General features: G+C 42.0%; 1 protein-coding gene across 1 annotated transcript in view; it reads right to left on the reverse strand.

Moving 5' to 3' along the window:
• LOC309890403 (histone-arginine methyltransferase CARM1-like) overlaps positions 1–10,300 on the reverse strand; it is a gene marked incomplete at both ends in the record, with an annotated part of 67,693 nt that extends 57,393 nt beyond the window's left edge. Inside the window, one exon of the mRNA XM_082784223.1 lies at positions 10,135–10,300. Coding sequence (XP_082640349.1) covers positions 10,135–10,300 — 166 coding nt within the window. The remainder of the gene's footprint in view (positions 1–10,134) is intronic.
• Positions 10,301–16,352: the final 6,052 nt, after the last annotated feature.

Genomic DNA, 16,352 nt, shown 5'->3' on the forward strand with positions numbered 1-16,352 from the left:
TAAAATACCATAAAACTATCAAAGAAAAGCTACAACGATACATGCCTTTTGACCATCTGTATTTAAATTATAACAAGACTATAGATTGAAAAGCACAGTGCTCTCTGGACTGTACACCACAATTAGCAGCAGCACTTTTAAAAGAATTAATGGGTGCAGTGCAGCAAAAAATGCCAGCAGCAATTAATCTATCACCTTGATAATCAAGCTTCTTCCATTTTGTACTGAGGAGTAAACTAACAGATTAAAATGCCTAAATATTTATTAGCCAATGCAAATTATTATCAAATATAAATAATAGAATAAATAAATAATAATAAAAAAGGTTGTTTGTTTCCTGGAAACTTCCTCTTTTAATAGTGATAAAGAAATGAAGGAGAGCATTAAATTAAGAATCTCTTATCCATGAATATCTAATGAAAGTAATCTTCTGTTTATGACTAGCAACTTAAAATTAGGGAAATTAAGAAACTGTAGTCACTGCCCAATACATGATTTGTTAAACAAGAAAACAAGACAGTGTTTTACATTTTTATGAACTGGTGAGAGGTATCAAGAAACAAAGAAACAAGACCCAGACATCCCCAGGACAGCAGTAATTTTTATTGCCTTACCTCAGTATCCTGTAGTTTGCTAAGTAGTCTGTAATTTTCAGTCATTTACGGCTGCTGTTTCCAAAACAGCAGAAATACCTTATTTTATTAGCTTAGTACATCTTAATTATACGTGATATATTTGAAGTAGTTTTTCCATTTTAGAAGTATTTTATTTGCTTCATGAATGTTTTTGATGTATGATTTGACAAAAATTCATGCAGACAACACAGTATTACTTTCTACTCAGAAAGGCATAGTCGCTGTGTATGGTGGAGTTCCAAATTTTTAAACACAGAGCATGGTAACTAGTAGATATTCAAGAATTCCTATATCTGGACAAATAATTGGAACTTCTTTCTATTAAATATGTCCCACCCTTGTTTGGACCTATTATCATTGCCTGCCCCTGCACTGCCTTGTACACATTTACATCATTAGGAAATCAAACAAGCAGACATGCATTTAGGAAAACTAAGCTGCTAATACAGCGTTTCTGCTACCATTTTAGAAAACACCTTAAATTAGGTCCACATTCAGCAAAACCCACTGCATATTTGAAACATTCTGTGCGTATGACTGTGTGAAATGTATGGAATGCCTCTCTCTAATGCACACTCTTTAGCTGCCAGAAGAATATGTTATTCAAGCAGATGGCACCAAAATGATCAGGCCATGTTGGCCTCAGTGCAGATGGTTTGCTTTCCAGATGTCTATTATTAAACAGTTGCAATTCGTTTTCTGGCTACAAAGAACCTGATCCTATGGACACATGCAGAGGTAATGACACCCATGCTACTTTCAGGAATACTGCCAACTGAATTTAATGGCAATAAATCACAGAGACAAAATAACTAGTATAGATTTTTGCAGAATAGGGGTTTCTGTCAGCCTCACTGAAAACTAAACAGCTGAACAGAGAAGGATATAAAATGTTCATGTTGTGTTTTCAGATGCAGAGATCTTAACTAATTTATACATAGCATGTAAGATTATTGAAAGGATAATATAATTTACCTTGGACTTACTTACCTCACAATCTAAATGTATATGTACACAGAGTCAGTTCTACCCAGAGACTAAATAAATGAAAATTCACCCACAGAAAATTCAAGACAGGATAGGAAAATACCATCAAAATGCACCAGTAATAGGACTTTTATTATGTTAATACAAACATGTAGAGGTGACCTGTGAGGGTACAGTTTTGACACCACAACTATATAGAAATCTTTTTGTGTTTTTAGAAAACTAGTTCAGTCATCTTCAGTTCACAGGACTAAACCAGTAGAGACTTTTATTGTATGAGAGAGGAGTACAGGTTCACTGCACTAAAATGCATTGCAGTGCAGAAGCTCTGCCAGCTATGAAAACATCTCCCTGACCAAAGTTTTCAGTTGACTTTTCATTGCTTTTATGATAAATACACTGATCCTTTTACTTGGTTTTGGTTGGAGAAGAGACAGGCAGAAGCATCATATGGCTCCCTTGAAATTAGTGAAAACTTTCCCACTAGTATTAACACGTTTTGAATGAAATCCTTTTGGCATCTACCCATACATTTTCTCTGTGTATGCAGTTCAACTGAGCAAAATAGTGCACCTGGATCAGCACAAATACAGGCTGAGTGGAGAATGGATTGAGAGCAGGCCTTATGAGAAGCACCCAGGGGTGTTGGTGGATGAGAAGTTTGACATGAGCTAGCCAAGTGTACTTGCAGCCCAGAAAACCAACCAGATCCTGCGCTGCATCAAAAGATGTCTTGCCAGCAGGTGGAAGGAGGTGATTCTTCCCCTCAGCTCTGCTCTTGTAAGATCCCACCTGGAGCACTGTGTTCAGCTCTGGAGCCCCCAGAACAAGAAAAACACAGAAGTATCGGAATGAGCCCAAATAAGGGCTACAAGGATAATCAAGGGGCTGGAGTTCCTTTCCTGTTAAGACAGGCTGATGGAGCTGGGATTGTTCAGCCTGGAGAAGAGAAGGCTACGGGGAGACCTTATAGTGGCCTTCCAGTACCTAAAGGGGGTCTACAATAAAGCTGGGGAGGGACTGTCAGGGAGTCAGGGAGTCTCCTTTGTCAGGGAGTGTAGTGATAGGACAAGGGGGAATGGCTTTAAACTAAAAGAGGGTGGGTATAGATTATATATAATGAAAAAATTCTTTACTCAGAGAGTGGTGAGGCACTGGCACAGGTTGCCCGGAGAAGCTGTGGATGTCCCATCCCTGGAAGTGTTCAAAGCCAGGCTGGATGGGATTATGAGCAACATTGTCTGGTGGAAGGGATAATCCCCCCCATGGTTGGGGATTAGAACGGGTTGACCTTTAAGGTTCCTTCCAACCCAAGCCATTCTATGATTATATGATTCTAAATAAACCAATCCCCATAAAAACCTGAATAATTTCCCTTCTTTCCTCAAAAACAAACTCAGAAAAGTAAATGTATTTCAGAGGGCTGACATATGTTAAACTCAACCTAGATTACTGTGACACTTCATGTGACACAAAAAACACACAAAACTGTCTAGTAAGGCATGCTTCTTTGTTAGCTTTGCAATCTAGAGGAAAACAAACAAACAAACAAACAAAACAAGGATCTCTTCCTTTACTCCCTACTGACTTTTTAAAATCCCTATGTTCTAGTTAGGCTCTGAACTCCTTAAGAAATAACTATTCTGTTTTGGTTTAGGTATCTGAGCAGCACTGCAAAACATTTAAAAGCAAACATAGAAAATTCATTTTTTTTTCTTTTTTTTTTTTTTTTCCTAGAAAGCGTTACTAACAGCAACAGCATAAAGACCATCAAATTGCACCTTAAAATTGCAGGCATGCGAGAAGGAACTGGTTCAGAGGGCAAATACACTAACAGGATAATAAGGCTGGGCAAATATAGTGGCTTCTCATCATTATAGATGATGCTATTTACAGTACATTAAGCTCTAACACTTCCAGTACCAGCATCATACACTATAAAGATATTTCAATCCATCTACAAATGGTCTCATTGCCACTGTTTCTAAGCACCACACAACTTTAAACATTTAGCTTTACCACATGGCTGATGGGTCAAGAAGTTTTATCACCACATTTTTACAGACAGATTAGCTGTATCGTTGAGGCAGACACTTCATAGGAGAGCACAGAACTGAGATCAGGCTTCCCTATATCCCCAGGTATCCCTAGCCAGAGCACCACATTTAATATACAGTACATGCAATGTGGTGGTATAATAAAAAAGCCTAACAAGAGTTAATTAAGATGGGAGAAGCAAAATAATCATCATCATCATCACCAAAAAGTAAAAGAAAAAAAGAGGAAGCAAACAAAACACACACATGCAAACACACAGATAATAAATACATTAAAAAATAAAATAAAATCAAATCCCATCAACAGCAACAACCACAAACAAGCTACCCAGAGTCCACTGTAGTCTTTCAAGTTAGTTATCAAACTTCTTTATTCAGTCTTTACTATCTCTCTATATACTTACCTACTTACTTATACAAACACACGCCTGTTTATATATATATATATATATATATATGTACATCTATATTCATGCAAATACAAAAAATGAGTGCTTTTTATTTTAATGGTGAGGCATGCTCCTACTGCAGAACTGACACTTCTCCTTTATCTACATCTCCTTGCAGATACAACAAGACCATATTGACTAGCAAGCTACTTACATATTTCAAAAAAAACCAACAAGCTTCTGTAGGGAAGAAAGAGAGAAATAACAAAAAGATCCTTTAGAACTTAAATTTAAGGATTTATCTACTCAACTAACCACTAGAATGCTTAGTACTATGATATGAAACAGTTAAAAGAAAACAAATGAACAAACAAAACAGGATTACTGTTTCTAATCATACCATGTTCAACAACACTACAATTCCTTCAAATGCACTATTCTGCTTATGCAATATCCCTTTAGGAGGGGCAGGGAAAATGAAAAGTAAACAAAAAAGACCTGAAAATAACCATTATAATTTATACAAATGTTAAGTGTTTTCTTTACGACCTCCCACCTACCCCTCCAAACCTTTTGTGTTCCCCTGATGGATATTGAAAGAAGAGGGAAAGGGCAGCTAAAAGCTTCCATATCACCTCCATGTCAGAGTGTACATGACTTTTATGTATAAAATGTTAACTAAGTGATCTATTCAAACTTTCTCTAGCAATTGTGATCTATTCAAACTTTCTCTAGCAATTGATTTTTCCACACTAGAAAAAAATGAAGATTTTCATGGTGGAAAAAGAAATGTCAAACTACATCAGATCTGCTGTTTAGAACGGTTCACAGTGGTTGCCCTCTCCCAGCACACTGGGGATGCCAATACTAGTAGCAACTGCATGTGAACGTACAGTATCAGACCGTAAATGACCATTCACACTATTAATACATTTTCTAGGGTATCCAATCCTGATACTTTTGCATTTCAGCTCATACGAGAATTATTTTATTTTCCTAGTCTCCTAATGTTTTAGGATTTAACACTGTTCTCAGTATGTGATAGGAAAATATTACAATATATTCAGCTAGAAGGTACTGCATGTGTGTAATTAAGTAGGGGCCAAGTGAAAGAATGCAGAATTTATCTCTTGTGGTTAATGGTTCACATCCAGTCCAGATCAATAGTGCCTGAAACTCACTACCATCTCTGTTTTGTTTCCACTGAGTTGGTGGAACTGGAGTAGCTTGCAGTGATGAGTTTTTCCAAGCTAAAAAGTTTTAATTATCACCTGTGTTCTAGAGCACAAATAGAACACATTCAGTTTGAGTCCCTCAATGCTGCATACTTTCCCACTTATGTAATTTTATAAAACTTAAATATATGGCTAACAGTATTAGTACTTATTAAGACAAAAGGCAGCAGTGGCTCTCAACAGTTTATCGCATCCTGTGAGATAGTTAGTACTCCCTACTGACTATCCATCTTCTCTGCAGTTAATTTTCTGAAGTAGCTGGGAGATGATTTGCCTATCATAGAACCATTAAGGTTGGAAAAAGACCTCCAAGATCATCTGGTCCAACCGTACCCCTACTACCAATGTCACCCACTAAACCATGTCCCTAAGCACCATGTGCAACCTTTCCTTAAACACCCCCAGGGATGTTTACACCACCACCTCCCTCAGCAACCCCTTCCAGTGCCTGACAGTGACTGCTCTTTCTGAGAAGAAATGTCTCCTCATTCCCAGCCTGAACCTCCCCTGGCACAACTTGAGGCCATTCCCTCTAGTCCTATCACCTGTGAGAAGAGACCGACCCCCAGCTCCCCACACCTTCCTTTCAGGTAGTTGTAGAGAGCAATAATGTCTCCCCTGAGCCTTCTCTTCTCTTCTCCAGACTAAACAACCCCAGTGCCCTCAGCCGCTGCTCACAGGACTTGTGTTTCAGGCCCTTCACCAGCTTCGTAGCCCTTCTCTGGACATGCTCCAGGGCCTCGACAGTAGGCTTTGAGATACTACAAGATACTTCTTGTAGTGAGGTGCCCAAAGCTGAACATGGCACTCGAAGTGCAGCCCCACATCAAAGCAGAGTACAGGGGGGCGATCACCTCCCTGGTCCTACTGGGTACGCTATTCCTGGTACAAGCCAGGATGCCATTGGCCTTCTTGGCCACCTGGGCACACTGCTGGCTCATGTTCATGGGAGCATCAACCAGCATCCCAAGATCCTTTTCCTTTGCACAGCTTTCCAGCCACTCTGCGCGAAGTCTGCAGCATTGCATGGGGTTGTTGTGACCAAAGTTCAGGACTCAGCAGTTAGCCATGTTGAACCTCATCCCATTGACCTCTGCACATCGACCCATCTTGTCCAGGTCCCTCTGCAGGGCCTTCCTACCCTCTGGCAGATTGACGCTTCCCGCAAACTTGGTGTCCTCTGCAAATGTACTGAGGGTGCACTCAATTCCCTCATCCAAGTCATCAATAAAGATGTTAAAGAGGATGGGCTCCAAAACAGTACCCTGAGGAACACCACTGATGACTGGGACTTTTCATATGCTTCTTCAGGCACAGTATTACTTCCTGAAGAGTATGTGACAATTTAAAAAAAAATAAATTATCAATAACTCAACCAAAAATGGTTGTTATTTTTCCTAGAGTTCCGAAGTTGGAATTCAGAGAGGCAACTTTTTAGATGATGTGATGGATCTTAAACATGAGCGACAATGTAAAATGTAACTTTCTTTGGGGCTTTTACTTACTGTATCAATTCTTCCAAAATTCATGCCATCCATAGTTGCTCATAGTTTCTGATCAGCCATAGTTAGAAAAATATTAAAAATTTAAGTACATGTGAAGACACTGTAACAAAAATTGAAAGGATAGCATTTACCCGGCAGTTTATGTAAGGTTCAAGTTCTTTTCTGACGTCACCTAACATATAAAGAACAAAACACAAATTTATTGCAGACTTCCTAATCTTTCAATTGAAAACAAATGAGAACATTTAGTAGTCTCACAATTTTATGTCTGTCATTTACAACTAAAAAGCTCTTTGCAGGTACTGAAATATGAAAGGCAAGGGAAAAAACACACACACACACACACACAGCAGAATTTCAAAGAAGACTGCTTGCTTATTTTTCAGAAGAAAGAATTTCTGCCCTCCCAGTTTCATCTAGCTACTATACAGGTACACTGAACAAAAAGGAAGTTTGCAAAGCAGCCTACTCAGGTATCACTATGTTTATTCTGAACACAACTAGAGAGAAAACTATTTGCTAGACTGCTATTGAACTGATTTCTTCTTGAACTATCCCTTGAATCACATACATGCACACAAAAGCTTCTCTCTTTCTCTCCGTCACTGTAAACTATGAGGCATAGCAATGAACCGTTTCCTAAAAAGATACCATATATTTGTTTTTCTTAGTAACCTGAGGAAAAACAAATTAATGAGTGAAAAGCTGGTACACTGTGCACTTCTACAGAACTTGGACCTTTATGCAGAAATACACGGAAGCTGCAACTATTAGCCATCACTTCCTATCCTGAGCCTCAATAGCTGTAAACCTTGTTTCATCAGAGAAACACCATGACTGAGCACAGTATTATCAACTTCTACTACATAATGCGGAGGTAGACATGTTTTGTTCTTTGGAAGCTTAAATCTCGTCTGTATTTATATCCTTGATACTTGCAAGAGGACAACAATATCGCAATGGTAGGAACAGAAGTCAGTGCATGGCTCCAAGGAGTTAACAGTGTGTTCTTAAAGAGGATTCAAGGCACATTGTTTTAATTGCCTATAGAACTGTCAGGTAATGTGGGGAAAAATACTTCAGAGAACCAGTAGCTAACCGGTATTTTTTCAGAACACCTAAGCAGGAATATGGAATAATTAAAGGACTGCTGCAGCTAAGAAAAAATTCCAGACTGCCAAATTTGGGTTTGAAGCCTTCAATTAGAACTTAGTTTAAGATTGTCACTTGCTTACATACCAAACCTTATCACAGGAAAATGAAATCCAAGAGGTCTCCCAGTCTCAGAGAAGCCACCACACTGCTACATTTGCATTGTACTACACTCAGCCATCTGCTCCTAAGCTTCCCTTTATCCAAGTAGGTTGCAGTTCTGGTTTTTCTCTTGGTCTCTCAGGAGCACATCCTAGACACCAGTTTCTCCTTTCTTCCAAGATGTTCTATCTATTCATATCAGGACTTCCGCAATTCTGTTATGAGCATTCCATAAAACTGCTACAAGCCACATTTTTTGTATCACATCCTCCCAAACCAATGCACAAAGCCACAAACAACAGGACTTATTCTGTTCAACACCCTCAGAAATATTTTAACACCAGGTCTGAGTCCTCTCAGCAGCAGCTGACAACATTTCAAGAGTAGTTTGGCAGTCAATGTTTTCAGACCTGAATCAGATGTTACGAACCATCTCAGACAATCAGTAGTACCTGGTGATCATCTGTCTTACTGACACTATTCCTCCGCAAGAGGCATCAGTTTCCAGCTCTCCTTGGAGAGGAGAGGTCTCCAAGAAAGTGCTGGACAACTCACCAGAAAACCTGATGCACCCTGCCCTCAAATGGCTGTAGCTCCAGATCAGCACTGGGCCCACTGTATAGCATTCAGAAGTGTACTTGCATCCTGCCTTTGGCGCCTGTACTTTATAAAGTCCAGTGCTTCTTCTCACTCTACATATATTACCAACACATTGTGGAGTTTCTTTCTCTCTCCCATCAGGGAGATGGGAGAAAGTCTTTGCCTGGTAAAGCACAATCCTTCATTCTTTCCTGTTTCAACATCTTGTGTTTATCTATGAGTTTGTGCATCTCTCAGGGTCACAACCAGTGGTTCCACTTATAGAGAAATTCTACAGCTTCCAACTCCTTCCAGAGGATATAGAGTAGTTGTATTGATTTCTGAGTATAGAGGTAACTATAGACAAACACACTACACTGGCAGAACTAGAGTATTTCAAACTAGGTGTTTGCAGATTGTTTCTCCCATCTAATGCAAAAAGTATTCAAACATTGTTACTGAACTCCCAGATACCGCTGAAAAGATTTGTGTTATGTATGTATCTGTGTTATGTCTGGTAGGGCATAGCTTCAACATCTTCTTATGAAATGAAGAAGAGGAAAGAAAATACCTTGCACTTTAGAACAGGTTTGCAATTCCCCCCTTTTACCAAGAATAGCATAGCTGTATATTGATGTTCAAAGATGCACCCTCTTTCAAAATTTACCAGACAAGTCTTCAGTGAATGCCTGGCAACACTGAAGTGTTAAAGTAAATACAAAAGTATTTTTTAAAATCCCTTCTGCATCTTCAGAGTTTTCAGTTGTGTTCTATGTGAGCCCTTCCAATAAAAAATCTGGTAACAATGTTACCCAGTTCCAGCAGGTCTTTCATACGCTTGCATGCAAGAATGAGCATATGTGAAATGAAAGACCAATACAACAACATTAACTACATCAAATTAATACAACCTAAGTTGGAAGCAGATCTTGTGGTTAGTGGTTAGTTTATGTCATTCACACTTCCTTAAATGGCATGTTAAGTATCTGATAATACAAGCAAACATTGAGTATATGACATACCTCAATATGTCATATTGACATAGATTGAATTTGAACTGTTCGCATACTGGTTTATTCAGATGGAATCATAGAATCCTTTAGATTGGAAAAGACCTCTAAGATTATCAAGTCCAACCTTTAACATGGCTGACCCAAACCTAAACTAGACTGTAACCCGTATATTTCAGCAATCTTGTCCGAAGTCACTCAGCTCACTCTTCACAAATCAGTCCCAACAAGCGCTGTGTGTCTCGACCTGTCTAGGACTGCGCTCATGTTCACCCACCTCGTTGACAGCATATTTCATTACTTCCTATAGATACAGCAGTTGCTGCTTTTCCCCAGTCATCCCACCGTGCGGAATCAGGGAGAGTTTGCTTCAGCTTTCAATGCCAGCCCATTTATCAGCCTGCACAGACCAAAATCTGAACGGGGCTCTGCCCGGCTCTACCCGCACAGCTACGAACCCCACTGGCGGCGGAGGCACTTTACCGTCTGTCACGATCAGCTTGGCGTCCTCTCCCGGCTGCAGCTCCAGCTGCAGGGCTTTCTGGCTGGGGCTGGCGAGCCGCAGCCCCGCCAGGAGCTCCTCGCTGAGGAAGAGCAGCCTCACGCCGCACCGCAGCGGCTGCTGCGCCTGAAGGGACGACGCGGCCATCGCCACCGCCACCGCCACCGCCGCACGGCACCGCCTCGGCCACCAGCCGGACACCGCCGGAGCTGCGGCTGCCTCCTGACAGCGCCGTGGGAAGGCTGCGGAGGAGCCTGCCCCGAGCGGCGGAGCCTCCCCCCGGCGCTGCCCGGCACCTGCCCGGCAGCCCCGCCCCGCCCCGCCCCGCCCCGCCCCGCCCCGCAGGGCGCTCCTCAGGCCTGTGGCGGAGGGCACGGGCGGCAGCGGCCTCCCGCGGCCCGGCAGCGACACCTCGCGGCCGAAACGCCGCCACCGCACCGCGGGGACACGGGGACCGGCGCGGGGCCGGGGCCGGGACCGGGACCGGGACCGGCACGGGGGGGAGGCGGCGCGGCCCGCGCCGGGCTCCGCCTTCGCACCCGGCCCCTTGGGACGGAGCCCGCGGCGGGGCGTGTGCGGGGAAGAGGCAGGGAAACACAGACGGTGCGGGTTGCGCACCCCCCCCACCTCGATGTTTGCCGCTCTGTTTTCGAGGAGCTTAACCGTGTACCTGACGTTAAGCAGTAGGTGCCGCTATTTTGCTATAAAACGTTTTCCGTGATTGTTCTTTTTAAAATTATTTATTTATTTTTTAAGTCCTGGTATGGGAGAAAAATAACATATTTTTTCTTTTTCTTTTTTTTTTTTTTTTTTCTTTTTCTGTTGAAAGTTTACACGGGCTTCTGCTCACTTCCCAGGCACTATTGCAATATGTGCGTCGGTAAGATCTCCAGGCCATGACACGGGCTAGCTTGTCTCTAGCTGGCTGGAAAGCCAGAGGATGTGCTTGCACTGGCTGTGTCAGCAGGTTGGTCGCCCAGATGGACAGGAACTTGTTCCACTGAGCCACTTAACCCACAAAATGTAGTCAAGTAGCACACACACTGCTGAGCGTTTCTTTGCACTGATGACTTGGATGTTTTGTCTGTAAAGGCAACAAAGTTCTGTCACTGCAATAGCCTGTTTCTCTGCCTCGACTTAATTAACCTTCCTAAGAAGGAAAAGGAGACATCCCCGCCCCCTCCCCCCCCCCCTCCCCCGTTCTTTTGTCAAGGAATTATTAATGTTCCTGTACAAAAAATTGACTTCGCCTTTACAAAGGGGGAGTAAGACAGTCTGCACATACCATCAGGTGTTTGTGCATAGCAAACTGCATGTGAAAAGTTAGGGCTTTGGCAGTCAGCTGGATTGCTTGCATCCCTCTGCTCAGGAAGGGGGATATTGTGGGTACCACATGCCACACTGTGGTTTTACCTGCATGACCATGGAGAGGACCTGAGAAAGTGGGATGGAAAATGGGAGGCACAGGTATGTGAGTTTCAAGGAAAGGCAATCACAAAAGGGAGTTTTTCTGAGAAAATTGCAGCTCTAGCTACCAGTGGTCGGTCCCCCAGACACAGTAATGAATACTCTGATCAGCACTAGAGGGGCCCTACCTCCAGCCAGAATAAGGAAAGGGACGATCAAGTTTATTGGACTGTATGGGTTCAATGTTCTGGCACGTCAGACCCTCAGAAGTATAAGGCTCTAGTGGACGAGGGCATTGAGTGCACCGTCAGTAAGTTTGCAGATGACACCAAGCTATGCGCATGTGTTGATCTGCTCGAGGGTAGGAAGGCTCTGCAGGAGGATCTGGATAGGCTGCACCGATGGGCTGAGGTCAACTGCATGAAGTTCAACAAGGCCAAGTGCACCTGGGGTGCAATAACCCCAAGCAGAGCTACAGGCTGGGAGATGAGTGGTTGGAGAGCTGCCAGGCAGAGAAGGACCTGGGAGCGATGGTTGATAGTCGGCTGAATATGAGCCAACAGTGTGCTCAGGTGGCCAAGAAGGCCAACAGCATCCTGGCTTGCATAAGAAACAGCGTGACCAGCAGGGCTAGGGAGGTGATCGTCCCCCTGTACTCAGCTCTGGTGAGGCCGCACCTCGAGTACTGTGTTCAGTTTTGGGCCCCTCGCTACAAGAAGGACATGGAGGTGCTTGAGCGGGTGCAGAGAAGGGCGACGAAGCTGGTGAGGGGCCTGGAGAACAAGTCCTACGAGGAGCGGCTGAGGGAGCTGGGGTTGTTCAGTCTGGAGAAGAGGAGGCTCAGGGGCGACCTTATTGCTCTTTACAGATACCTTAAAGGAGGCTGTAGCGAGGTGGGGGTTGGCCTGTTCTCCCATGTGCCTGGTGACAGGACGAGGGGGAATGGGCTTAAGTTGCGCCAGGGAAGTTTTAGGTTGGATCTTAGGAAGAACTTCTTTACTGAAAGGGTTGTTAGACATTGGAACAGGCTGCCCAGGGAAGTGGTGGAGTCACCATCCCTGGAAGTCTTTAAAAGACGTTTAGATGTAGAACTTAGGGATATGGTTTAGTGGGGACTGTTAGTGTTAGGTCAGAGGTTGGACTCGATGATCTTAAGGTCTCTTCCAACCTAGAAATTCTGTGATTCTGTGATTCTGTGATCATATCCCCTATCATGCACCAGCCTTCAGGAAATGTCAGCAATATAATGGACTGTTAAAGACTACACTGAAGGCAATGGGTGCTGAGACATTCAGACATTGGGATACACACTTAGCAAAGGCCAAATGGTTAGTCAACGCTAGAGGATCTACCAAGCACGCTGGACCTGTCCAATCAAACCTGTTACGTACTGTTGAAGGGGATAAAGTCCCTGTACTGCCTGTAAAAAACAAGCTGGGAAAGGCAGTCTGGGCTATTCTTGCCTCAGGCAAAAGCAAACCCATCCGTGGGGTTTCTTTTGCTCAAAGACCTGGGTACACTTGGTGGATAATGCTGAAGAATGGGAAAGTCCAGTATGTACTTCACAGGAATCTGATGTGTGAGAATAGCCCGTGATTTGAATTGTATGATGTTAATTGCTGTGTAATACTGTACATCAACACAAAGAAGATTGCTACATGTCACACTAATGGTATCACAGTAAGAGTCGCCTGGATAATGACAAATGAATTTTGATAGAACTGCACAAACACAGCAGTGATGGGATCAGAACTGGCTTCAGTATGTAACAATTGAACACCACACACCATCTGACAAACTAAACTAACTCAATGGACACCATGTATATGTGTATATGTATATATACAGGAAAAGCGATTAATTGGGATATTTTGGAAAGTGTGGGACCCGAGCATGACATAAGTGGTATGCAGTAAGGGGTAGATAGTGTCCCGGTTTCAGCTAGGATAGAGTTCATTTTCCTCCTAGTATGGTGTCGTGTTTTGGATTTGGGATGAGAATAATGCTGCTAACATGCAATTGTCGCAGAGCAGTGCTTACACAAAGCCAAGGACTTTTCAGCTTCTCATGCTGTCCTGGCAGTGAGAAGGCTGGGGGTGCACAAGAAGCTGGGAGGGGACAGAACCAGGACAGCTGACTCAAACTGGCCAAAGGGATGTCCTATAGGTATATCCCATAACATATGACATTATGCTGAACAATAAAAATGGGGTGGCTGGCCAGGATGAGGGGGGAGGGGGGCTGCTGCTCAGGGACGGGCTGGGCATCTGTCAGTGGGTGGTAAGCAATTGCTTTCTGCATCACTTGCTTTGTATGTATATATGTAAGTTTGTATCTATTATTTATTATTAATATTTCTCTTCATTTTCTGTCCTATTAAACTGTATTCATCTCAAACCACAAGCTCGTACTTCACCCCCCTTCCTCCCCCCACCTCAACAATTCTCTCCCCCATCCCACTGTGGGTAGGGGATGTGAGTTGCATGGTGCTTAGCCACCTGCAAAGTTAAACCATAACACACATAAATTCTTTGAGTACTACAAGCTGCTTTATACCTAAGTCTTTGTGTCCATCACTTCAATCAATTTATTGTTAGCACAGCTTCTTCAGCAGCTTCTACAGTCTTTCAGTATTGGTGAAAGACAATATAACCTCAGTTTCTAGCTTCTGCAAACAACCAGTTCACGAACCAGTTCATGGTCCTTCTAAAGTGCATATTAAATGGTTTTCAGGTATTTCTGTTCACAACAGTACTCCCAGTAGCTAACTTAACTCTGCTTTAACACCTCAAGGATTGTAAATATCCTTCTGCCATTACATCGTTAAAGAAAATAAAGAAAATGAGCACCTCCATGCTTTCAGCAGGTTGTCAGGCCTTTCTAACCAACAGCAGCAGAGACATTAATACAAACCACTTTTAGCAGTAGTTTGAAAAAAGGTGGTTAAACCAGAGCTGTGTCGGGACACTGTCCATTAGTGTGGTTCCACTGCAGGCAAGAGTTATATCCAATCAAAAAGAGAACAGCTTGAGGCATTTTTTTTATACCACTTCAAGCTGCATCTCTGAAAGCATGTCTGATTTACTAACTACTAATTACTAAATAAGCACCGACCTACTATGTCTGCCCTAAACTCTGATAATGAAAGCAGCAGCAGATTTTTCGTGCAGTATGCCAGTGGAAAATATCAATATGTAGAGAGATTCTTTTTAGAACAGTCCTGCTTATAAAATTGTTTAGAATAAACTGCCTTCAACAGCACATTGTAGTTGAGGACAAGTAGTTTTATATTTTTAATAGAAAAAATGTACTGATTAGGTTAATACAGGTATTAGATAAGAACATATAAAATAGGATTTAGCAAAATTTAGAATGAAATCAGAACAGCAGAATCTAGTAAGCATAAAAACTCTCTCTGGTGTACTGTCAGCGTGCCAAAAATGGATCAAGGATTCTAACTTGCCTTGGTTAGATGTCTTTTTGGAACAATAACTGACTTTAAATTTCATGTGGCTTTTGGCATAGACCTTAATATGGACATAAACTGATACAAATTGGATAGCTGCAGGCTATATGACATTTTGTAGAATAGAAACCAGTGCTTTAGATAAGAGAAATTACATACACTTAAATAACTTGTTATAGAATGTATCGTATTTATTTTGTATCATTAACATCATGCAGAAAATTACTTCACAGAAGTAATAATAATAAAAATAATCTTCATTTGTAACCCTTACACTAGTGTCCTCTTATAGCACCTGCTCTGTCTGAATTTCTCCTATATTTCTGTTGTGGTTCAGGCTTTAAGTGCTGGACTGTAGCACTTCAGGATGCTGAACAAAACCTTCCTCAGTTAACTAAGACACATTAATTAACATCAGCAACAGCAGAGGTTGAATTCTGCAGGATCTTAATGGTAATGCCATCACTGGACAAGAACCGAATGATACAGCCTGTTGGCTCTATCAACTGTTAGTTGGCATGAGAGATATTCCTCTATGGATTGTTTTCTCCTGTATGTGTGCTGGAGCAAGACCTTTTCAGCGTCAGCAAGACACCAGTTAGGCAATGGAGACTTCATGTTCATTAACAAAACAATTAGGAGCATTCTGTAAACACAGATATATGTGGCTGGTCACCGTAGCAGAAAATTTTTAGTCTTGTTTGGTAGGATGCATTGCAGGAACCAGTACTATACTCTACTAAGCTTATGGACTATTTGAAATGAAATGATAGACACAGTTCAACTACAGTTCAACTTACAGCTGAACTTTCTGAGAATAACAAAGCTTTCCTATCCTTACCATAATTTTGTGAAAAATACCTGTTCTATATTTTGTATCCAATAGCCATTTTGATTTTTTGTCACCTATTATTTGGCAGGTCCTCCCCAGTTAAAATAACATTCTGCATTTTATATGAAACCATGGCTGGAACACACACTAGAGACCCACGAGAAAAATAGCCCGTTAAGATTAGGCCTTTGTATTTGTTTTGTGAAACTCCAAAAACATTCAGTGCATCAGTATATTGTAGAATACTTACAACAAATCCTTCAGAAGTAGTTTCTAGTTGCAATGAAAATTAACACCCAATTATTCCTGAAGGCCGCAGTCTGCAAGCCCCCTCACTGACAGCTGTTAACTAACTAAATCTGTAATGGGGAAGTATTGATGATATTTAAATTAGTAAGTATTTTACTATCTGTATTTACTGGGTAGATGGACAGTCTGAGACATGTTCTTACTTACTTTTGTTGCTGCTAAGTGTTTGCACTTTTATTTAGAAT

The sequence above is a fragment of the Aythya marila genome (genome assembly GCF_965140915.1).
Source record: "Aythya marila genome assembly, chromosome: Z".
In the NCBI taxonomy this organism is placed as follows: Eukaryota; Metazoa; Chordata; class Aves; order Anseriformes; family Anatidae; genus Aythya; species Aythya marila.